The 26,351-nt window shown below is 36.7% G+C and overlaps 1 protein-coding gene across 9 annotated transcripts in view; it reads right to left on the reverse strand.

Moving 5' to 3' along the window:
* The window catches only part of srcin1a (SRC kinase signaling inhibitor 1a), a 100,352-nt gene extending 83,971 nt beyond the window's left edge, over positions 1 to 16,381 (reverse strand). For all 9 annotated transcript variants that reach the window (XM_026208020.1, XM_026207990.1, XM_026207981.1 and 6 more), the window contains exons 1-2: positions 15,861 to 16,381; positions 5,142 to 5,225 (exon numbers count right to left, since the gene is read on the reverse strand). In XM_026208020.1, coding sequence (XP_026063805.1) covers positions 5,142 to 5,225; positions 15,861 to 15,882 — 106 coding nt within the window. In that variant the 5' untranslated portion in view covers positions 15,883 to 16,381. The remainder of the gene's footprint in view (positions 1 to 5,141; positions 5,226 to 15,860) is intronic.
* Positions 16,382 to 26,351: the final 9,970 nt, after the last annotated feature.

The following is a 26,351-nucleotide window of genomic DNA, read 5'->3' on the forward strand; positions in this document are numbered from 1 at the left end:
TGTTCAAACAGTGTTCAATTTAAGAGACATGACATTTACATTAGTATTCAGACTGTTTAGGTACAGTGCAGTTCATTTTATATTAGTGTTCAGACTATTTTTAGGTATAGTTCAGTGATGTTTACGTTAGTGTTCAGAGTATGTTTAGGTTCAGTTCAGTGATGTTTACGTTAGTGTTCAGAATATGTTTAGGTTCAGTTCAATGATGTTTACGTTAGCGTTCACAATATGTTTAGGTTCAGTGCAGTGATGTTTACGTTTGTGTTCAGAGGATGTTTAGGTTCAGTTCAGTGATGTTTACGTTTGTGTTCAGAGTATGTTTAGGTTTAGTTCAGTGATGTTTACATTAGTGTTCAGAATATGTTTAGGTTCAGTTCAGTGACGTTTATATTAGTGTTCAGAATATGTTTAGGTTCAGTTCAGTGATGTTTACGTTTGTGTTCAGAGTATGTTTAGGTTTAGTTCAGTGATGTTTACGTTAGTGTTCAGAATATGTTTAGGTTCAGTTCAGTGATGTTTACGTTAGTGTTCAGAATATGTTTAGGTTCAGTGCAGTGATGTTTACGTTAGTGTTCAGAATATGTTTAGGTTCAGTTCAGTGATGTTTACGTTAGTGTTCAGAATATGTTTAGGTTCAGTGCAGTGATGTTTACGTTAGTGTTCAGAATATGTTTAGGTTCAGTGCAGTGATGTTTACGTTAGTGTTCAGAATATGTTTAGGTTCAGTGCAGTGATGTTTACGTTAGTGTTCAGAATATGTTTAGGTTCAGTGCAGTGATGTTTACGTTAGTGTTCAGAATATGTTTAGGTTCAGTGCAGTGATGTTTACGTTTGTGTTCAGAGGATGTTTAGGTTCAGTTCAGTGATGTTTACGTTTGTGTTCAGAGTATGTTTAGGTTCAGTGCAGTGATGTTTACGTTTGTGTTCAGAGTATGTTTAGGTTTAGTTCAGTGATGTTTACGTTAGTGTTCAGAATATGTTTAGGTTCAGTTCAGTGACGTTTACATTAGTGTTCAGAATATGTTTAGGTTCAGTTCAGTGACGTTTACGTTTGTGTTCAGAGGATGTTTAGGTTTAGTGCAGTGATGTTTACATTAGTGTTCAGAATATGTTTAGGTTCAGTTCAGTGACATTTATATTAGTGTTCAGAATATGTTTAGGTTCAGTGCAGTGACGTTTACGTTAGTGTTCAGAATATGTTTAGGTTCAGTGCAGTGATGTTTACGTTAGTGTTCAGAATATGTTTAGGTTCAGTGCAGTGATGTTTACGTTAGTGTTCAGAATATGTTTAGGTTCAGTGCAGTGATGTTTACGTTTGTGTTCAGAGGATGTTTAGGTTCAGTTCAGTGATGTTTACGTTTGTGTTCAGAATATGTTTAGGTTCAGTGCAGTGATGTTTACGTTAGTGTTCAGAATATGTTTAGGTTCAGTGCAGTGATGTTTACGTTAGTGTTCAGAGGATGTTTAGGTTCAGTGCAGTGATGTTTACGTTAGTGTTCAGAATATGTTTAGGTTCAGTGCAGTGATGTTTACGTTAGTGTTCAGAATATGTTTAGGTTCAGTGCAGTGATGTTTACGTTAGTGTTCAGAATATGTTTAGGTTCAGTGCAGTGATGTTTACGTTAGTGTTCAGAATATGTTTAGGTTCAGTGCAGTGATGTTTATGTTAGTGTTCAGAATATGTTTAGGTTTAGTGCAGTGACATTTACGTTAGCATTCAGATGATTTTTAGGTTCAGTGCAGTGATGTTTATGTTGTTTCTCAGTGGACAAACACACACATGCAGTACTCAGTCTAACACACGTACTTTCACACTTTCTGGCTTTTCAAACCAACTGGAAAAATAGGCTGTATAAATTAAACCCATAAAACACAGAAGCCCTCCCAAGGGAAACACTCATGTCCTGCATCAATAATTCCAGAAGTTCATGACTATTTGAAGATTCCATAACTGAGATGTGACAGGAACAACGAATGTTAAAGAGAAATGCAGCTGAGTGCACAAGAGAGATTTACAGCCTGAGTGTGTGTGTGTGTGTGTGTGTGTGTGTGTGTGTGTGTGTGTGTGTGTGTGTGTGTGTGTGTGTGTGCGTGTGTGAATGAAAGAGTGAAAGAGAGTGAAATAATTTTTTTCATCTAAGTGGATTTCTGAGTGACAAGAGCTATGAACAGTTATTGATGGCCAGAATGGTCAAAAAAAAAAAGAGGAAGGCAACTCTATGCAAAGTTCTAGAAAGTTCACTGAAACACACCCAGAGCATCTTGCCCAGGCAGATGCCAGCCAGTAGAAAAGACACCACTTTGATACCTGTCCAACTGTGATGACATCACATCCAGTCCACACAGCAGGGGGCGACAGATGGTTTGTGTCATCTGCTATCTACCACGGGTGCTTTCTAAAACATCTTCTGCCTCACAAAAGATGTGGTGATGGAAGATGAAAAGAAGAACACATAAAAGCTGGAATAAAAGTGAAGGAGGTTTCTTTCAAATTTCTCCATGACAACGGCATCTGCCTGGCCAAATGAGGCTGTTATTATTTATGGTTACACATCTGTGCATGCATGAACAAGTGAAATTTGTTTTCTAAATGACATCGGAGTTACAATTATTAATATAGGCCAAGGACACCTGTGATTTTATGCACAGCTTTAGACCAGATAGGGTCTCAGATATTGGGAGCTTCTGTTGTCAGGATGAGCATCATACAAGACATAAATTGTCATTTGAATGAGCTAAACTGAGTTACAAATGTTGTTTTGGTGTTTAATATGAAAACAAACACAATTTGGTTCTAACAGCTATGTATTTTATCTTATTTAACCATAATCATTATAGCTGCATTATAACTGTCACATCCTGTGCACTTTATACACACAAACATCTGCGTACAAACCACACCTGGGACTAATTAAACAGAAACATTGAGGTATTAACTCATTTTGTGCCTTTATTTTATTCAAATTGTAAAAAGTGATGCATATTGACTGGTGGGTAAATTTCCCTCTCAGCTTTCTGCTAAGAAATGTATTGTGTTCCCTCATTCCGTGTGTCAGTGCCCTTCGCACTGAACATGTATGTTCCTTTCGGATTGGAATCTCACTTAATGACAAAATACCCTGTGAAGTCTACTTCACAGCATGCTTATGGGCAACAGGATTGCATCTTCAGACTCAACCTACCCTGATCTTAGGTTTGACTTGCATATAAATGAGCTGGTCTTAAGTGAGCTGGTATTGACTACAACACTACTTATTCCTTTTACATCCGATGAGATGCAATTATTCCATTAAATCAATAATGGAGAAATACCAGACAGTAAAACATTTAATCCCATCTGAACAGGATTAAAATTCTCAGAGTCACCCCAAAACATGTAATATTTTCTGTATTTTATATTCTTCCAAGGTTGTCCAAGGAAAACACAGACGTGTTTGATGCGAACAGGACTAAAATATACACAAAGTACATTTCTGAAACATGACTTTACCTGACTTCTGCTGGGAAAACTAGTCTAGTCCTAATTGGGTTTTACTCCTTGCATCCTCACAAATACGCACAAAGAAGGAAATACAATGAAATCGGAGAAGAAAATGGATGGACAATGCAATAACAACATTTAAAAGCCATCTGATGTAGCTTAATTTAATTGATTTGTGTGTGAATCAATCCGAGTTGCACTCAGTGTGATTTTGATCTTGATGAAGGTCAAACATCAGGCAGTTTAACTCACTCAAAGGCATGAAAGCTACTCATTCCCTATCCATCATTTCACTCCTCACCAGGCTGCCAGCTTTTCCTTTTTTGTTTCCACCTCTCTTCATCCTCACATCACAAATCCACAGAGAGCATAAGCCATTTAACGGCACATTACTGTAATGCATCAGACGCTAAAGCCAAACATTAGCTCACTACCACTTGCTCCAAATTTACATGTAACATTAATCCACTAAAATGTGCATCATATATTTTTTTTCAGTCAGTCACTGCACTGCACCCCTGCAGCTTTGCTTGTAAACAAAACCCTGGTGTTCTTATTACTGAGTTAAAAGACTGGCTAATTACAGACAACAAAATGACCTCACAAACAAACAGTGTCTCAGACACACACACTTCATTTAAATGATTGAGCATGTCACAATTACAGAAGACCATGAGAAGACAGAATGGGTGGCAGACATGAAAAATTGAACATATACACAAGAATATCTTAAGGAGTTCAACAAGCTTTTAAAAAATATATAGTTAACACTTTGTTTTAATAGTCCACTTTAGACATTCTACTACAGTAACTATAAGCTCATATTGTGTTAAAACAACTAAAGTTCAGAAACTTCCCTGGCTCAAATTTTAGATTTTGTTAATACTTTTCTTAAGAAAGACAAACATAAATAAACATAAATGAAGAAAGCCAAAATATTAAATGTCATGGATGTATAATCCTCTATTTTATACAGGGGTCAACATACAATACATTTTTTTTATAATTTTGAAGCCAAATTAAAGGGGGTAAAAATGACTTTGGAATGGTGGCATCATGTTATTTTTACACAGTGATTGGTAAGAATTGGTAAGATTGGTAAGCAGCCTGTTGCATTATAAGCAAATGGACAATTATATGTATATAAATATTTTTTTATGACATTTGCATGGCTTTAACTCAAAAAGAAGCATTTCTCAAAATCAAACTTTTTAGCCAGAAACCTCTGTTTGAGTTGACACAGAATGAGCCTATAACTAACTTTTCAACTACCATGTCAACTAGTCATAGAGTATTAGTAGACTGTCTGCTTAATATCTGCTAACACTTCATTTGGATTGTCCCCAAAAGACATTCTACTGATTATAACTAAATTTGCAAGTAGGTCAACTTATTCTACTAACCCAAGCAGTCTAATGAGAGTTAGTTGATATGTAGTTGCAAAGTTATTTATAGTTAATAGAATGCCTAAAGTGAATTATAAAATCAGGTGTAACAAAAATGTAACATCTAAAAGTGCAATTCACTGGATGTTACATATTGTTGGGATAGAAAACAGAAACACAATGATTTTCTAATGAAAGAAGGTTTGAGGATTGTTAGTGAGGTGTCATGAGTGCATCACCTCAGCCCTACCCATAAACCCCTCTGCCCCACACACCTTCCACATCATCTCGGCCTGCTTTGTATTCTGGTCGCGTTGCCGTGTGCTCTCTCTCTCTATCTCTCTTTCCAGCAGTGATGGCTGAAGAACAGAGGGAGGGAGACAAGTGTCAGAGGGAGACCAGCCGATTACCATTGCAGTGCAAACACACACTTTCAGGGTTTCAGAGTGACACAACAAACTCGTGCACACATACTGTACATATATATGACATTTTTGTACCAGGAATACCAAGGGATCTTTCATCTTATGCTGAAGGTCACTATTTAAACATTTACAGATTAGATGCAGCTGTGTGAATGTGCGTTTGAGAAAGAGTCAAGCAAATCCACGAGTGTTTAAGTATGCAGCTGGTACTGGATGTTCCCTTCCCTCTGTCACTCAATATTAAACATCATCCTGCAAACACACAGACTACAGAACTGTATCTGTAACTTTGCTCTCTTCCTCATCTCTATACTATAGTATGAACTCACACATGACAGACAAATTCGTCTGTTGGCACTTTGTGTTGCAGAGCTGATTTTGAATAAAACTAGCTTTTTTCCCCTTTTTGTTATATTAAGGTCACATAACTTTTTTATTATGCATTCATTACTTCTTATTTTTATGTAAATCAAAAATCGATTTTTAATCTTACATGAAAACCAATTGTTTATGAAACAATGATAATCTAAAGCAAAGTGCAATAAATCTTTTCAGAAGCTTTTGTGTGAAATTTGTGTAAAAGATTTATGTAAACATTTACAAAAATGATGACAGTCCCTCTGTTGTGCCATCATATTCACCACAGTCATGTGTAATTTAGCATTTTGTTGTTTTTATGTATTATTAGTATAGACTTAATCCTTAGTCAACTAAAATGTTTAAAATGTCATTTATATAACAGTCATTTCCACAATAGCATGCTGTTAAACACAACACATACACCATTCAAAAGTTTGGGGTAAAGTCTCTTATTCTCACCCAGGCGGCATTTATTTAATCAGAAATACAGTAAAAACAGATCTACTGTGAAATATTATTGCAATTTAAATACTGAACACACACACACACACACACACACACACTTTTGATCAGTTGAATGCATCCTTGCTGAATAAAAGTATTCATTTATTTTTTATAAATGACAATGTTGGAAATGGACGATTTAAATAAACTAGGGAGTGTTAAGAGTGAGCATTGCGAATAGGGAGACATGTCTTTAAAAGCAGATATTTGTCTGCATGGGATTCTCCACTGAATGTGTTCACTGAATTGAGTGATGAAGTGCGCTGCTGATGGAGCCTCATTGTCTAGTACTAATGGCTAACAGCAAACAACTGTGGGCTCCTAAGGCCAGACAAAGTGGTGATAGCTTGCTTCTGTCTGCAGGCTCAGACACAGGCTCCAGTCTGACCTAGTTCTGCTGCCGATAAAAGAGAATTAAGAGCAGTCCAGCCACAAATCGCAGCACTACTTCCAGTCCTGACAGATGAACAGCCATTCACAGATGAATGACATGGAGAGGGAGAACAGAGAGAAATGCTTAAATACATGAATAGAATAGAATAGAATAGAATAGAATATAACATACGTCAAATATGTCTAGCAGCGTGTGAATGTGTGAGATCAAAGTGACCCTACAGCAAAAGCTCTGTGAGCATGTTGTTTAAGACAAATACATGACAATGATGTATGGGTAGATGATTTTTCTACTGAGATTGACAGACAAAAAATAGGCCAAATCAAAAAAAAGAAAGACAGTGATTATGCAGGTAACTGCCAAAGTGGCCAGTGAGTCTGAAAAAGCCAGTGTGCTCAGTGACTGCAGGAGAGGAAGAACAGGCTCAGACACCTGTGTGGTTTCTGTGGTGCGGTGTGATTGCCTCCCTGTTTGAATTATATCAGGTAATGATAAGAATCACTGAAGAATGACATGAAGCGAATATTATCAAGAAGTAACAGCTTCCGAAAGCCTGCTGTCATATTCAGCCGAATATCAGAGACCATTTTGAATCAGAGCAATAAAGGTTTGCACATAATTGAATTTCATATATGGGTGATTCTTTAACTAGAGGCACTTTCTGTCCCCTAAAATTATTTTAAAGCCAAATAAAATAAATAATTCATTCTAGGTTTAAAAAAAGATCACATTAGCTTTTTAATTCATCTTAATACTTACTTTTTCAGTGGTAAAAGGTTAAATTGCCCTAACTTCTCAACATCCCTTACGTATGCATTTATACACACAGTATATACATACATTCACAAACACAAACACACACACACACGCACACGCACACACTCACGCACACACACACACACACACATACACACACACACACACACACACACACACACACACACATACATATATATATATCACTACATTAACAGTTTAGGGTCAGTAAAAAAAAAATTATGTTTCTGAAAGAGGCTCACCATAGCTGCTTTATATATACAAATATTTATATATATATATAAACAATTATATTGTGAAATATTATTACAATTTAAATAAACAGTTTTTTATTTTGATATATTGTAAAATGTAATTTATTGCTGTGATACAAAGCTGAATTTTTAGCATCATTACTCTGTAGTCTTCAGTGTCACATGATCCTTCAGAAATCATTGTATGCTAACTTATTGCTCTAGAAACATGTATGATTTGTATTTACAGTGTTGAAAACATTTGTGCTACTGCTGCTTAATTTTTTTGTGGAAACTGTGACACATTTCTTCTTCAGGATTACTTGATGAATAAAAAGTTCAGAAGAACTGTTTATTTGAAATTGAAATCTTCTCTAACATTATTATCTTTACTCTTACTCAACTCAAACTTTTGAGGGATAGTGTGAATACACTATTTTTATATTTACATACTCATTTGGTATGTATACACTGCAAAATGTCATTACGAGCAATTGTTGTCTTTTTTCCACAGTTAAAAATGGCTTTCACTGATGTAACCTACACTTCATATTAATTCAGTCAAATTAAAAAATGGCTTGAGCAAGACACAGAGGACAGGAAGGATGTCAAAGGGGATCTGGCTGTTCATAAAGATTAATCGATTCACAGGTGGAAAGTGCTAAGAAAGCATTTGTGGGCTTTCTGTGCTCCCAGCAAATTACACACTGATTGATATGGATCCTATAGCCACCAAGCGTCAGATTTATGAAGTAAATCTGTAGATATGGACACACACACATTCAAAAGCACAGCACACACACAGCTGTGTTCAGGGAAGTAATTTTCTCATTTATTTCAGGGTTTATCTTGTGAGCCAAGACCTAAAAGCTCCCAGTAAATCCTCTTTTATACACAAAAACAAGCACATATACTTAAATAGACTGACTCTGACAACTTAGTAAATGATTTTTGGGCCTAAATTAGCCATTACTGCAATACTGCAGAAAAAAAAGGAAAATAAAAATCTACCATTTGTAGAAACAGACAGCGCTTCAATTAATTCAGATTGAGTCTGGAAAGAAATAACTGTCATTTAAGCGCCCCTGCTGTTATAAAGCCCCAGTGAATACCAGCATGCACCTGTTTGTGTGTGTGACTGAGAGAAACAAAAAGAGAACGAGTGAAAGGATAGATGGACGCCCCTCAAGGTTACCTGTCACAGCAATGTCATTGCTGGAGGCTGGCGTATCCCATGTTTCCATACACTACTGGATGATGTTTAGTGCAGCAGCAGTGACACACTATATGGTTTCCTCCTAAATAAAACCCTGCTGTCATTAAACCATTATGTTATCATCAGCTAATCACACGAGAGCTCACATTAAAACACCGATATGATGGCAGAACCCTCCTCAGGTTAAATGCACTCAGATTAACATGAGAAATTTCAATTTAAGATAGGGATATTGAGTTAGTATCACAGAGCTATCAAAAATTCATAAGCTGCAGTTATAATGCATAATTGTCCCTGATGATTTTACTGTTATAGCCATACTGTTTTACTGTTGTTATTATTATTATTTTTATAATTAAATAAGCCAGGTGTTTAATATAGCCATATTCTTTTTTTACTTGCACTGTTAGTTGAAAATATAACAATAGCACATGACCACATTTTACACAGTGTATAAATACCAAAAAATAAAAACATATATCAAAACACTACTGTTCAAACGACTGAGATCATTTTTTTTTTTAAGTAAAAAGAATGGTTTCCACTTAATTATCAAGCAGCACAACTGTTTTTACATTGATAATAATAATAAATGTTTTCTGGAGGATCAAGTGGCACTGAAGACTGGAGTAATGGCTGCTGAAAATTCAGCTTTACCATCAATGGATTAACTATGTAATTTAAAAAAAATAATATTTCACAATATTACTATGTGTGTTTGTTTGTTTGTAGGCTTGATGAGAATAAGACACTACTTTGAAAGACATAGAAAATCTTGCTGACCCCAAACTTTTAAAAGGAATAACAGGAATTAGGTCTTTGTGTAGTTTAGTCACTGTAAAAACGTTCACTCTGACACTGGAGCTTTAATAATTTCCCCATTATCGTTCTGTCATCTACAAAATCTCCTCTTCTCTTCTCTCATATGAGACGGTAAGTGTGCTGCTATATGATACAATCTCGAGAAAGAGAGACTCTATCTTAAACCCAGTTACACTAATTCAAAGTCCTTACAGCTATGAATTGATGTGAGGAACTAGCATAATGTAAATCCTCTCTGAATACATGGTTTATTTTCTGGCAGTAATATTCATTCAAGACTTGTTCTATGCAAATTCACATATGCAAAAGCATCCAAAGCATCATAAGCACAGCACCTCGGGTTATAGTCACGCAGCAGCAGAATACAGCTGTCAGTCCTGTTTGAAGTGCTAATGCTCTTCTGCTCACATTTCAGTATACAACTACATTTATAACCAAAGACATATATAGTTACAAATCGCACTCTTGTCAATTACATTTTGATCATTGCACTTTTTCCATTCTGGTCTTTAATGAACAAAATCCTGGACTAGAGATTTTTTGAGTAATACTGAATGTCTTTGAGCTTCTTAGCTTCCTGCAGTCTGATGAAGTTCACAAATAACAATGGTTTATGGTGGGGATTTGATTATCATGGATCAGAAAAGGAGCAAATCTGAGCTGGGTCTGATTCACAGTGTTTTTACACTTTTACTCTCCCAAACTCTGCTCTACCAATTGTTTGAGAAAACAGACAAAAAAATAAATAAATAAATAAACAGGACAATAATAGGGCCAGATAGTTTCTGACCTTGTATCTGTGAGGGCATGTTTAGATTAAGTATTAAACTGTTAAATTAAATGTTCTCTCATTACCAACATTATCACAATGGTCATAGGCCATAGGAGAAATAAAAGGGGACTGACTCCAGTTTTATTTTTAGGACAGTTTGAGAGTATAAGCATAAAAAGAAAACAAATTTTACAATGCCGCACACAAGCAAAGTAAATCATTGTATTTTGAATAACTGTCTAACTTCTTGAGTTTAACAACACTGAAATCTATCTGGCGGAACTGTAAAATGTAATTTGTAACCATTCCTCTACCTGTCCTTCAACCCAACAGACATATTCTGTCCAGAAACTCAAATCAGACACAAATCACCTCAACAGCTCTCAAACAATCAGAACGGAGGCAAAATTAAGGTGGTGTCAGAATGGTTATTTTTTACCTAGATCGAAAGGATAAATGCTATTTTAACAATGATTGTCCTGATATATGTGATGCACAATAATTTAAACAGGTGAAGAGAGGTTAATGAGAGTGTTTACAGCATAAGATAAGACACTTGTGAAAAAGCATTCACTATATATATATTGTTTACTACAGGGAGCCACACTGGTACTGCATGTGGTCAGCTAATTATGATTTGTTCTCAGTTCTAAAGTTCTACTTGGATGGGTTAAAAGCAGAGCACCAATTATATCTGTTTAGGCAGGCTTTTATGTGATTTAATGTTTGTTGTTGTACTGGTTTGATTGAGTAATGTCTTTTTTTTTTTTATGAATTGTGTAAGGTGTCCTTGAGTGCCATGAAAGGCGCCTTTAAATAAAATGTATTATTATTATTATTAATTGCGAGTCTGGGTTACCATACTTGGCAAATGTCATGACTTTCACTTTTTTACATTTTGTTCTTTAACAAGTTCAAGCTGTGCTCATAGATCACCCAAAAATAAAAAAAGAGTTATTATACTGTTATTATACTCCCTCTCTGGCCATCAAAGATGTAGGTAACTTTTTTTTTTTACAGTAGAGCAGTAAAGATAATTGTTTGCTGAAACTTGATCGTTGCCCGTTTTTGAGGGAGAATAAATTAATAGCACATTTTTATTTTTGGGTGATCGAACCCTTTAAGAAGTATCTTCTTCACTGTGCCTTCTCTATTAAATGTATTAAACTGAATGTCAATTTTATTCAAATGTAATGACCAAGTATATGACTTCGTTCATCAACTATGATAATTTAATGTCTTTGCAATGTAAGCAAAGTAAATAAATAAATTACTGTGGTACTATACAGATTTTATTATGCTTACAGCAGTATGTTCAAACGTCTTTAAGAAATTAAAAATTTTAGTCAAATGGGAAGTATTAAATTGATCATGATCTTGGAAAGAGATTTTGTACTATCTATACACTACAACATTTGAATTGGGAAACACTGATAAGCACATTACACAACAAAATATCACACGGCCATGAGACTGCACCTAGATCACACCAGCAATCTCAGCGTCTTCAAGATTCATCCAGGAAATCTTTCTTCTTCATCTCTCGATCCCTTCCTTTCATCCTAGTAGGGCTTTCATCCCCTTCTTTTCTTTCATCTCCACTTTATGCTTTCATTCGGTATACCCTCCTGTCTTCCTTGACACCTATTTCTCCTTTTCATTCATTACACACTCTGTCACCTTCGACACCTCCACTTTCTGCACTCTTCACTCTCTATAGAGCGCAACAGTCAGGTTCCGGAAGTAAAAACTCCATTCACTGTCTCCTAAGGGAAAGTGATTTTTAACAATAACTGATAAAACTTTAAAGACAGACATGTTGTGAGCTCTGAGGTTGTTAATTGATTGTATATGCTTTTGTTAAACCCATCTGATCGCATTAATTCAACTTGTTTTTATAAAATTGTCTAAAGGCCTTGACACACATTTTAAACAATGCTCAAATGAAAAAAAAAAAAACTACCTGATAAAGACATTAATTTCCTTTCACTCAGGTGCATTTAAGGAATAGCTGGCTGTTTGCTGCAGCCTTTGCAGTGTGTTGAGCCCAGGACACACCAAGCCGACGTCAACCAACTAGCAGCGACGAAAGCCGATTGTGTTGTTACCTCATATCGGCTGCGTCTGGGCCCATCTGGGCCAAAAAGCTGCACTTGAACACACCAAATAGACGACTGCCAACTGCAAACTGAGATATTCCTTTCCATAACTGTAGGTGGCAGTAGTTTGTATTGTCTTTCCAAAAAGGGAAACTGAAACTAGTACTGCACACACACAAACATAAACAAAACAGCATTTGTGTACCATTTTCACAGAACTTTTTCGCTCACCACAGAAGGATTTGCTTGTGCGAATATGTCTAATATTCTGCAAATGGCTCTCACATAATTCGGAGAAACTGCACTAAATTGGTGAAATCTCGGATGCTACAGCAAATAGCTCAAGGGGCTTTCCTGAACATTTGTGGAGAGCTAGATATAGCTGAAACCTCCGACCTAAAAAATGTTGCTCGTCTTTTTCCTGTTCAGTTCCTCATGTTGAAGGAACATGTTGAAAAAGCGCAACTTTTTGGGCCAGATGCACACAGTGTCAGGTGACAACACAGCCAGCTTTCATCGCCGCTAGTTCTTTGATGTTGGTTTGGTTTGACACCACCTTAACACAGCGGTTTTCATCCAGGGGGCCTCAGCAAACTTCTAAAATATAAAATTAATATAATATAAAATTTTAAAAACAATCAAATAAGCTAAAATGCCTAACAAAAAATATTTTGTTCTATGTCACCCCTCACAAAACTGTTTTTCTTTTAAGAAATAACGGGTCTTACAGTCCTGGATATATGAGGTAGTCCACTTAAAAAGCTGAGATATCTAGACCTGGAAAAGTCTTGTAAATGTATATAATCTTATAAACCTTATAAATTGCCATATTTAATATTTTATGAATGTGCATCTTTTTCTAGTTGTACCAAGCTCTTCAGTATTTTATCGGGTAGAAATTGTGAGTAAAATTAAAAGTAAAAAAAAAAATGTAAAGCCCTTCTCCTAATCCAGTTATTCACGAATGACTGGAAAAGTCGTTGGAGTTAAAATAAAGTTGAGAACCACTGGTCTAACAGCTTATGACCTGTTACAACTCAAATCGATTTTGCAGCAGAAAAAGAAAGAACAGAAGGAGAGAACTTGTCAGATACTCTCCTGTTCTACTGTTCTTCAGATTATCTGAAGTGAAGCTCCTGTAATGAGCATCGGTGTTCTCCATCCTCTACCAATCCTTCTTTTGTAGGCATACCGGCCCTCCCTGTCGTGCTTACCAAAGCTGGTCTGTCCCAGAGAGCGTGGGTATGCCTTCAGCAGCCAGTCTCTTTCTCTTCTACTCTCTCCCTGCCTTCCTCAGTCTCACTCCAAGCAAGCATTCCCTTAGTTTCAATCCATCTCTCTATCTCTCATCTGCTGTGTATGTGCTTTACTCTGCAGAAGAAATTTCTTGTTTTCTCTTGTAGCATTTCTGTCTCAGGCATCATAGGAAATCTTTCTATCATTCTTCTCATGCTTTATTTCTTCTCCCAGCAGATTTCAGGGACAAATGCCTCTAAGCCCCTCTTTGCCCATCTCTCGTCCTTTGGCTTTTTCTGTCTTTTTTGTTTTTCTGCCTCCATTTCGCAGCCTCCTTTCTGGGGGAGTTACTTTAAAACTGTAAAGTCGTGGACTAATGGTTTGAGATTCAGACTCGTAATCCAAAGATTGCGAGTCTTGGCCTGGCAGGAATTTGTAGGTGGGGGAGTGAATGTACAGCTCTCTCTCCACCCTCAATATCACGACTGAGTGCCCTTGAGCAAGGCACTGAACCCCCAACTGCTCCCCGGGTGCCAGAGCATAAATGGCTGCCCACTGCCCCGGTGTGTGTGTGTTAACTGCTGTGTGTGTGCACTTTGGATGGGGTAAATGCAAAGAACGATTTCCGAGTATGGGACACCATACTTGGCTGTATATCACGTCACTTTCACTTTCAAATACAAGACAAAAGCGGAATCAAAAAAAAAAAGAAAAAGTAAAGCAAAACTTACCACCATGATACTACACTGTTGTGGGTGGTCGCCTGTGTGTTGCTAAGTATTCTTTCTACTAAGAGCTTTTTTGAGCATGTGACTATATGGTAGCTAAGGTGTTCTTGGTGGTCATAAAGCCATGATCACATTACATTTTGAACATGCCTTATTTCTATAGACACTGCAATTTCTGTAACATAATGTCAAACTCTGCAGCATTTGTTTACACAAACATAATTTAACATACATCAAAAATGTAAAAATATGCAATCTACTCTACTGCAACACTGCAATCCTTCAGATTTAAAGTTTGTGTTCTTTTTATTCAGCTAAAAGGCTTTCATTAGCCACGTCTTTTCATCATATGAATCACCAAACATCACTAAATTCACGAGTTTGCAAAATTCACATTTCCTTTGCATTTCCTATCTGCTGAATTTGTATGTATAGGAATGGAAGGCAATGGAATGAAAAGTATATTCGGACCGCCCCTTAAGAGGCCATGATCAAAGGGATAGTTCACCAAAAATGAAAATTCTGGCTTCACTTACTTACCCATAAGAACACAAAGTATATATTTTTCAAGAGAATAAAATTGTCCTTACAATGAAAGTCAATGGAATTCCAATGTTGTTTTGGACCCCATTGACTTTCACTGTATGAACAAAAACAATTGAAACATTCTTTAAAATATCTTCAGCATTGGAATTAATTGAAAGTGAGTAAATGATAACAAAATATTTACTTGTGAGTGAAATGTGTCCTTACATGCACATTATTGATTATTTTATAGTTCAACAGGTAAGTCCAAATGCTTAGAAGAGTAATAGCAATCAAATAGCACACTTCCACTCAGCAAGCCACATGATTTGAGGTCCGTAGTGCACACAATGTGATTCAAGTTACACAGAAGTTTATTCCTTAGGGTTCAAATAGTAATTGCCTTCACAAAACCACTAAATTCCTCTGTAACAACATGCTCACACACTCACTCCAGCTATAATGGGTGTGATGACTTCCTCTGCATCCTATGGTATTCCAACACATCCACTGAAAGCTCGGAGACAAAACCACAAATGTATACACAAACACACACACACACACACACACATTCAAGCATCATTAGCAGTGTTTGTTTCCCCCCTCTCTCTCTTTCCCATCCTCCTGTTTCTCCAGGAATGGATCCCTCAATTCCTCTCTGAGCTCCCACACCCACTGAGAGATCCTCATCCCTCGAAAGCCCTTGGATCCCACAGACACAGAGCAATCGACATGAACCACCAAAGGACACACACATACACCCTCCAACCCCACCTTGCCCCACCCCCTCATCAAATTGGTAAAAAAAAAAAAAAAAAAAAACACAGCAAATGAGAAAAAAAAAACACGGCAACTAACAAAATACATGCTGTGTAAGAATGGATGAAGATAAGGTTGACATGCCTTGTGATGGTGCATTTCCCATAATGCCTTCACCACGCTCCGCTGCCTTCAAAAGAGAGCCACGAGCCTGCTTCCTGATCCACCCTCCTGGTCCTCCTCCTCTCTCTTGTCTTCACTCCGTGTCGTTAGCCTCTCCTGGAGCCAGCTGCACTTTTTTTCACTCCTTTTCTCCTTCCGTCCCTACCTTCCTTTGTCTCGCTCTCTCACTCTTGTCCTCTGTTCCTTTCCCTCTCTCTCTCTGCGCGTGAGATGGGCTTTCTCCAGCTGGTTCTCACAGGCAGCACCGTACGCGTGTGAGGCGATGTGTGTGTGCTCGTGCAACTCAGGGAGAATGAGCATGTGCGGTCGTGTGTTCATGGGTGTGTGTGTGTGTGTGTGTGTATATATATATGTCCTTGCTCAGTGCCGTGCAATTGAGCTGGTTTACGAGTGCTGGAGAATTGAGAAGCTGCAAAGAGCTTTTACTAGAGCTTTTACACACTGCTTGAACTAAGCAAGAAGAAAAAAAATTAACAGATTAGCATGGTTATGTTGTTCTCCTCTCTCTCTCACTCTTTTTTAAAGGTACAGTCTGTTCTCTGCAGTTATTGTGCTAATCTCTTTTCTCTTTGCCCTTCTCTCTTTCTCGGTCCCTGCAGACTCCTTTGTAGAGGAACATTAGGTGCTCTAGGGATTGGAGCTCTCCGTGGTTCTGAAAGTCACCGTAAGGGCCCTAGGGAGCAGTGCTGAGGCGGGGGAGGGACGGGGAGCCATGCAGGTCCCTCTATAAGCTCAGTAAGACCACCGGGTTCAGTTTAACATGGAAAGGAATTTGGGAAGGAGCTAAAGGGTTAGTTTACTCAAATAAATAAATAAATAAATATAAATAATAATAAAAAAACGTATTTATATTATATCAATAATAATAACGCCAGCAATGCATTGATTGTTAATAATAATTATTACTATTATTGTTGTTGTTAATTCTATTTCTAAATATTATAAAAAAAATATATTATTTATTATTGTGTATTATTATTATTTTGTATTGTTTAGAAATAATATCACTACAATAATAATAATTGTTGTTGATATTTTATGTTAATTATTTTTCTTGTATCGTTATTTTTAAATGATTATTATTACTTATTATGTATTATATTATTAGTATTATAATTGTTTTTTTTTGTTATTGTTGCTGTTATTTTTAAACATTCTCATTCTTAAATATAATACTATTATTATTATTATTATGTTTAATTATTTTTTGTTGTGTTATTGCTGTTTTAAATATTATTATTGTTGTTGCTGTTTTATTTATTCTTATTATTAAATAAGTAGGAGTGTCTCAAACATTACTTAAAACGGACATGTTTTTTTGTTATATTAAGATCATATTTCAGCATATTTAAAAACATGCTATAAAGTCCAACATATCTCATCCATTATATAGAATTTAAAATATCTTATTCTGTGCTTCACAGGAAAATGAAAGTCATTCAGGTGTGGAACAACATGAGGGTGATTAAAAGATGGCAAATTTACATTTTTGGATCCTCTATCCATTTAAATAATTAAGATAATGACAGTAATTAACAAAGAATGAGTGAAAAGGTAATGACATTGCCAATTGAAGACAGGAAGGGATGGATGTGTGAAGGCATGAGTGTGTTTAGCCTAAGGAAACACACTGTAATAGTGATCCTGTGTGCGTGAGGGTTTGACAGGAGCTCAGTGTAGAAATGTCAAGGAAGTGTTGCATGATTGCAATGAAACAAGGCGAGGTTGCCATGACAGCAGCATGTCCTTCTGCATGGGAAGGGGAGGATTTTTGCCCAATGTAGCAGATGAAGCTGATGAAGGACATGGCTCTGTTGCAATTAGGTGCAACACACACAAGCATGCACCAAAACAGATATACAATAATGACATTAATAAGCAGTCACAGTAACACTCTTTTAAATCAGTTCTTTACCTCTGACCATAGACCACAAATCAAGCCACCTTTCTTATTAACATAATTAAATCAATCAAGGTTTTCTAAAGGTCACATAGAAAATGTGTCCTAAAAGTACAATGTGAGAGGTTTGAATGTGAAACTGCTGTACAATGTGACACAATCATAGCAATCAGAAGATGTTTGATGTTTAATATACGACTATGCAGAGTGGGACCTTTAGACCAATGAGATTTCACTGTGGGTTTGGCTACCCAATGCAATGCCAGTGTTTCCCAAAACGTAGACTTTACTTGGGTGGGCAACCCAAATATATTTGGGGAACATTTTTGCTTTTATTATTTTTATCCTCTTTTACTTTTTTTATCCGCCCAAGCATTTGCACCTACGTCACCATTTGGTCAGTTCCCCAGATGCGCAGCCATATTGGAGATACTCGAATGTAAACAACAGCATGGATTGCACAATATTATGACGTCTAAACCATGGAAAAAAACATGTGGAAGCTGTAATCATATGAAGAAGGACATAGAAAGCAGGAAAGGTTGCTATATTTTGACAAACTAAAGTTAACAGGTTCTAAAGATCTGTACAATCTGGCTCCTTTGTCGTGGACGCATGGCACGACAATCCTTCCCTCTATTCCTTATCCCAACATAAGATGTATTTCCATTAACTTTCAAACGGCGCAAACTGAAATTGAAAATTTGCCCCATTGGAAACACTTCAATTTCGGAAAAACTCCAAATAAGCATAAAACACAAAAATCTTTGTACGCTTGCGTGAGGTGGTTTTTCAGACAATTCCAAAAAAGGAATATTTAGCAAATCTGCAAATGAAAACAGTTTGTCTCATTTACAGGTCACTTGGCGTACGTTCAAGTCACATGATCAATCTTTAATGTACTATAACATACCAGAAACACCTAATACATGGCCGCTTTCAAGTATAAGGGTCTGTCCTTGCCATTAATGCTTGGATAACTCCTATTTACACTGCATTTTTGGTATTCTGATTATACAATAAAATGCATTTAATTTTAATTTCCGTTTAATTCATAGTAAACTACTGTAGCTGGGATGCTATGCCAAAGGAAGAGAAGTCAAAGAATATTATTTGACACATACTCAACATACAGATTTAACTAGTATCAAAAAAATCTGTGTTCCATTAACTGTGACAATATATGAGAAAGTAAGAAGAACTCTACCATTTAAATGCTGTAATTTTGCATAATTTACAGTGCATAAAATGAGTATGTAATTAAAATTACTGTATAAGGAATTTCAATAAATAAAAATATTGTTAGACACATATAGTAGACCATTTTTGTGCCGTGGAGCATTTTCCACCTGGCTACCACTGCAAGTATATTTCAGAGCTGTGGGAAGCTCTGAACGTTGTGAAAATAGAAACCAAGTGATCAACAAAATGTCCTGCCACAGGTGCAGCTAGTTAAGACAAAAGCTCAGGTTCAGAGCTTTCATCACTCCACACTTTATCACATGGCGCCTGCAGTGGACACGGTGTAACTGTGACATCATGCACTACAGGAGAAAAGACATAGAACAGATGGTGGAAATACATGAAGGATCATGTAAAGAACACATGAGCACATGCTAAGACAACAATTCATAGTACATGGAAAAGCCATGAGCAACAGCAATGGAATAAATAGTTTTTTTTTATTGAAGGTCATGTTCAGCTCTGCTCATACTAAGTCACACTTATTCATGCTAAGAACAGGATATGAATCTAAAAGATCATGTTAATGATACACCAACTGACTAACGACAAGGGGCATCAATATTGTGAAATGTTATTTCAATTTGAAATATATATATATATATTTTCTATTTTAATATATTTTTACAAATATTTTTTCCCGTGATGCAAAGCTGACTTTTCAGCATCATTACTTCAGTGTCACATGATCCTTAAGAAATTTGCAGCTCAATTATTTTGTTGGCACTTGTTATTAATAATGGTTTTTATTATAATCAGTTTTAAAAACAGTTTTTGCTGCTTTATATTTTGTGAAAGCGTTTTTGCAGGACTCTTTGATGAACAGAACGTTCAAAAGAACATAATTTATTTGAAACAGAAATTTTGTGTAACATTATAAATAAAGACTCACATACATACCCAAGCATTTGAATGGCAGTATGCCATGGTTTTTGCATAAATATTAAGCAATTGATTTCAACGTTGAAAAGAAGAAATGTTACTTGGCAGCAATTCAGCTAATTAGAATGATTTTTGAAGGATTATGTGACACTAAAGTGAAGTGAAGTGAAGTGAAGTGAAGTGACATTCAGCCAAGTATGGTGACCCATACTCAGAATTTGTGCTCTGCATTTAACCCATCCGAAATGCACACACACAGAGCAGTGAACACACACACACTGTGAGCACACACCCGGAGCAGTGGGCAGCCATTTATGCTGCGGCGCCCGGGGAGCAGTTGGGGGTTCAGTGCCTTGCTCAAGGGCACCTAAGTCGTGGTATTGAAGGTGGAGAGAGAACTGTACATGCACTCACCCCACCTACAATTCCGTCCGGCCGGAGACTAGAACTCACAACCCTTCGATTGGGAGTCCAACCCTCTAACCATTAGGCCACGACTTCCCCGACTTAGACTTCCCACGACTTAGACTGGCGTAATGACATCATCACATCTTGAAGGTCTACATCAAATAAAAAATATATAAAATATTTAAAATATTTAAAAATATATATTTAAATAGAAACAGCTACTTTCTTTTTCACAATATTAGTATCTTTAAGCACATAAATGCAACCTTGGTAAATATAAGAAACTTCATTAAAAACAATAAAAAACTGAATTGAAGGAGTGTGTGTGTGTGCGTGCGTGCGTGCGTGCGTGTGTGTGTGTGTGTGTGAAATATATAATACATGGATAATAACAAAAAATTAAAGATTATGATAACTATTATTATTATTCCTATTATTATTATTATTATTATTATTATTATTATTATTATTATTAAAAATACACACATATTTACAAGGAAGTGCCAAAAATCAGTTTTTGGTCGCATTAAGGTCATAATTCAGTCAGCTATAGAAAGTGTTATGAATCCATGTGAGCACATTAATGATACAACACTGACTCATGGGTTAAAAATCCCTCTGATAATAACTAAGGCAGAAGAAGAATATACAACATGTGAGTTGTGCACGAGGGTTTTGTGCATGTGTTTTTATGGATGCTTCAAAGAAAGAATTCCTAAGCTTGACAGATAAAGGAATGGCAAGGGAAAGAGAGAGAGTTCTTAATGATTTGTATCATTAATAATGTATGGCCAGGCAAGCTCAGGCTCAGGGAACATGACTGCATGCCTGCAGTCCATCTGGTAAATGACAGGAAAAAAAGAAAAGAGGACAGGATCCAACCTGCTGCTATACCTCTATTAAAAAGAGGGAGATCACAGTTCTCAGGCATTGTGCCAGAGAGATATGCATAGTTCAATCTATCATTTGCAAGGTCCAAGATCAGTTTAGCCAATAAACTCACCATCGTGTTATAATGAGATGGGTCAGATCTGATTGCAAATCAACCTCGGTGCGGTTTCTGTTAGTGGTTATTACTGAGCAAAAGGACGGATGAGTCAGAAGAAAAAGGCATCACATTTGAATACTCATTAATATGCAGTACTGCGTGTGATACAGTTGGACCACAGGGGTCTATCATACTCAAACACAAGAGCATGATTCATTAAACACACTCAAACACAAACCCTCAATCACACTCATCTTTCACTGTCACTCTAATCTAGAGCATATGTGCCATGACGATGATGATGGGGATGATTTTAATACCCAAGTATTTCTCAAGGTCATTATTATCATGATGGAAAAAAGTGAGGTAGGAGAAACAGGAACCACACAGGGAAAAAGGGAAAGATGAGTGTGTGAAAGGCAGAAAACAATATGGATTTACTGGAAACAGCAAGAGAGAAAACTGTGAAAGGGTCAGTTTAGTCCTTGAACCCCTACCAAGACTGGACTCTATAAACTGGCAAAACCAGCAGAGAACAATGCAAAACAACTGAGATATTGATGGAGTGTAAACAGCACTCTGCTCATCTAATTTGATATATTAGGACAAAGCATCAGACTCAGCAAAAAAAAACAGCAACTTTTTCAGGGTGTTTGTAACTGCTTTTACTAGTGTTTTTTTTTTTTTTTTTTTTTTACTTTGCAATTCAATTTTTTAAATTTGAATAAAGGAAGCAAACAGGATGTATAATAATACAACTTTTACTAGTATAACTATTGATATAACTACAATTATTATTATTATTATTATTATTATTATCATTATGTGTAAGAGGCTAAGCCAGGGCCGTTCAAATCTTGCCCTGGTGAGCTCCAACCCCCCTTTAAAAAAAACACACCTGTCAATCAATGTCTTTGGGGTCATTAGAAAATCACAGGTAGGTGGGTTTGATCAGGGTTGGAGATAAATTCTGCAGTGCACTGACCCTCCAGGGCAAGATTTGAACAGCCTTGGGCTAAGCCAACTGGCATAATATTTTAAAACATTTTCAATAAAAAAATTATCATTTATAATCATTCAATGAAAATGAAAATCTGACATATTTTGGGAAGCAACACTCATCTTATTTGATATAGGACATTTCAGGTTGTTTATAACCACACGTACTTACAATGCCCTTTCCAAAATGATCAATGACTCAAAAACAATACTAAGGGGCCATTCAAATTGTCAAATGCAATGTCAGGCTGAGCTGCTTTTCACTTTGAAAGCAACCAAATCATCACAAAGCAAATTTTACAGTGACTTTTGACATGACGCTAAAGGCATTAATCTATAAAGAGATTTTTAAAGGCCTTTTCTTTGTTGCTCATTCAATCAATGTCATATGAAGAATACTGTTTCCTAAAGGCAGCTTTGATGACATTATGAGAAAACTTCTTCTCTTTCTAATTTTTGTAAGATTAAAAAAAAAAACGGTAATTGCCAGGAAAGTAGTGTTGAGTTTGAGACTACTTAATAATTTAAGACATTTTTATCAAAATAATGAATATGGTTTAGCATCGCTAGTGATATAAATTTGCCAAATGTAAGCTTTCATTATTAGAAGTTTTTTTATGTAATTTTGTTCTCCAGCAGTCATTCCAAAATTGAAATGAGTTGTGTGAATTAAATTAGTTATGCAGTTTAAAGTATCGGTATGAGGCCTGTGACTATATCAAAGTCTTAATATTAAAGTAACTTGTTTGAGAAAACTGAACTAAACAAATACAGCTGCCCAATCGTCATGAGATGTTTTCTGATTTATTCCAGGAAAACATATCACCATGCAAAAATTCTGCATATTTCACCCTATTTAATTTTGGACAGTAATTTGTAGCCTTAAAAAGCATCTGTGAGCGGTAATCAGTGGAGGCATGCTGAGACCAACTGAGGGATTTGATTACTGCAATTTAAATATCGCCAGGGCTTTTGAGCTCTGCCAGCCAGCACTGAAATTATTTTCTCTGAGAATCTGATATTTTTTTTTTTTTAGGCAGAATGTGGAGTCTCACATTTTTTAATCCCTTCCTTATAGAGCAGGAAAAATGATATGGATGTGCAAAGATTACAGAGCCTGGCTGGTAGAGACTGACCACTGCTGACCATGTTTATGACTGTTTAATCTAATACAAATACCTTTTGTATATTGTTTTCCAAATTATAGATATACACATACACATAAATTATTCTACACATATACACACACACACATATATATATATACAGACTAATAGGAGATCAGTAAAAAAAATGTGAAAGATTTTTTGTTCACTAAGGTTGCATTTATTTGATATAAAATACTGTAAAGCTAGTGATATTGTCAAATGTTATTACATTTTAAAATAACTTTTCTATTCTTTTTTTAAACTAATGTATTTGTGATGGTAAAGCTGAATTCATTATATTTATATGACTATTATTATGTGTTCCTGTAGCTCAATTGGTAGAGTACTGCACTATCAAGCGCAAGGTTGGGGGTTCGACTCCCCAGGAACACATGATTTGTAAAAATTGATAGCCTGAATGCACTGTAAGTCGCTTTGGATAAAAGTGTCTGCTAAATGCATACATAGTCATTATTCCAGTCTTCAGTGTCACATGACCCTTCAGAAATTATTCCAGCATGCTGATTTCCTGCTCAAGAAACATTTCCTATCAATGTTGAAAAAAGGTAGTGTATATAAATAAAATCAGACATTTTCATTTAATTTTTTTTGTATGTGTATTTATCAGAATCAGAATGAGCTTTATTGCCAGGTTTGTTTACACATACTGGGAATTTGTTTTCACAGTGCAACAGAATGACAGTGACAGGACAAAAACACAGATAATAAAAGAATTAAAAAAAAACAAGTAAAGTGGGAATTACAATATAGAAATTGACAAATGTACAGGTATATTGCAACAGGCAGTTTTGTATGTACAGGTATATTATGTCCAAATTGGAAATGTAAACTAAGTATGTGTGTTAGATAAATAAGTACAGGTAAGTGTTCCATAATTATTGTCAAGTGTTCATAAGATGAATTGTCTGAGGAAAGAAACTGTTCCTGTGTCTGTGTCTGGCTGTTCTGCTGCTCAGTGCTCTGTAGTGTGGACCAGATGGCAACTGTTCTTGGAGAGTAGGGAGGATTGTACCAATGATTCACTCAGCAGTCCGGACTTCTGAGGTCAGATTAGGTAGTTGAGCTGAACCAGACAGTTACTGAAGTGCAGAGGACTGATTCAATGATGGCATAGTAGAATTGTTTCAGTAGCTCCTGTGGCAGGTTGAACTTCCTCAGCTGGCGAAGGAACTACATCCTCTGCTGGACCTTTTTCACAATGGAGTCAATGTGAATGTCCCACTTCAGGTCCTGAGAGATGGTGGTGCCCAGGAACCTGAATGACTCCACTGCAGTCACAGTGCTGTTCATGATGGTGAGTGGGGGGAGTGCAGGGGGGTTTCTCCTTAAGTCCACGATCATCTCCACTGTTTTGAACGTGATGAGCTCCAGGTTGTTGAGACTGCACCAGACAGCCAGCTCTTTAACCTCCTGTCTGTAGAGAGACTCGTCACCATCCTAAATGAGGCTGACGAGTGTGGTGTCGTCTGCAAACTTTAGGAGCTTGACAGAGGGATTCTTCGAAATGCAGTCAATAGTGTAGAGCGAGAAGAACAGTGGGGAGAGAGCACAACCCTGAGGAGCTCCAGTGCTGATGGTGCAGGTGATGGATGAGAATTTCCCAGCCTCCCTAGCTGCTGTCTGTCTTTCACAAAGTTGGTGATTCGCTGACAGATAGGGGTGTGCACGGAGAGCTAAGTTAATTTGGGCAGGAGGAGGTTTGGAAAGAAATGTTAAAAGCCAAGCTGAAATCCACAAACAGGATCCTCACTTAAGTTCCTGGTCTGTCTAGATGCAGTTGCAGAACATAATGCAGTCCCATGTTGACTGCATCGTCCACAGACCTGTTTGCTCTGTAGGCAAACTGAAGAGGATCTAGCAAGGGTCCAGTATTGTCCTTTAGGTGGGCTGACACCAGTTTTTCAAATTACTTCATGACTACAGATGTTAAAGCCACATGCCTGTAGTCATTTAGTCCTGTAATTTTGGATATATGAAATATGGGTATATGAAATTGGGTATACAGTATAAAATGCATTTATGAAAAAAAAAAAAATACAAAACAAATATATATAAAAAAACCTAGTTTTCATTTTATATATATATCTATATATCTCATTGTTTGCTTCATCAGCAAAAATCCACCAATGGGTTAATGAGGTCTAATGTTTCACATCAATCAAAAAAAAAAAAAAGCAATAGAGGTGCATCATTATATGATTTCTCTCGTTTCTATCTCAAACCTCCATCCTTTCTTTGCCTTTCACTCCTATACAGTTTGCCTGACCCATATGCATGTATATGCATGTGCGTGTCTCATTAGTGAGGTGGTTGTGGTTGGGTTCAATAAAGCACAGAGAGGTTGTGCTCTCCTCTTTCTCTTCCCTCAGGCACTCTTTCTTTCCCTCCTGCCTTCTAATAACATGTCATCCCTCCTTCACTGCTCTGACAGCACAGTGAAGCTGATGAGGACAGATTCAAGTGCCTGTATTTCTTTAACCTTCTTCATCTCTGCTTTCCTCTTCTGTTCTCCACCTGCCATTTCCCTCAGAAAGGCCATGAGCAGCTCAACTCAGTTGCTCTCGGTGCATGTGTATGTGTGAGAAACCGCTTTCTACTAGACCTTTGTTTCCAGCACTGCCCCCTGAAGAGTGCTGCGCACTAAACAGCAGCTCAACTAAAAGAATTTCTCCTTCGCTTCAGTGACAGCATTGCTATGGCAATCGTTAGCCCTCTGGAGGTGGAGATGATTATGTGATATGCTGGGCTTGTGGCTTGAGAAGACTGGATCAGACAGGGCAGTTGAGTGGGACACTAATCACACACACACACACACACACACACACACACACACACACACATTTCTCAAGCTATGCATAATACAA

Source organism: Carassius auratus, chromosome 3 (genome assembly GCF_003368295.1).
Source record: "Carassius auratus strain Wakin chromosome 3, ASM336829v1, whole genome shotgun sequence".
NCBI classification, from domain to species: Eukaryota; Metazoa; Chordata; class Actinopteri; order Cypriniformes; family Cyprinidae; genus Carassius; species Carassius auratus.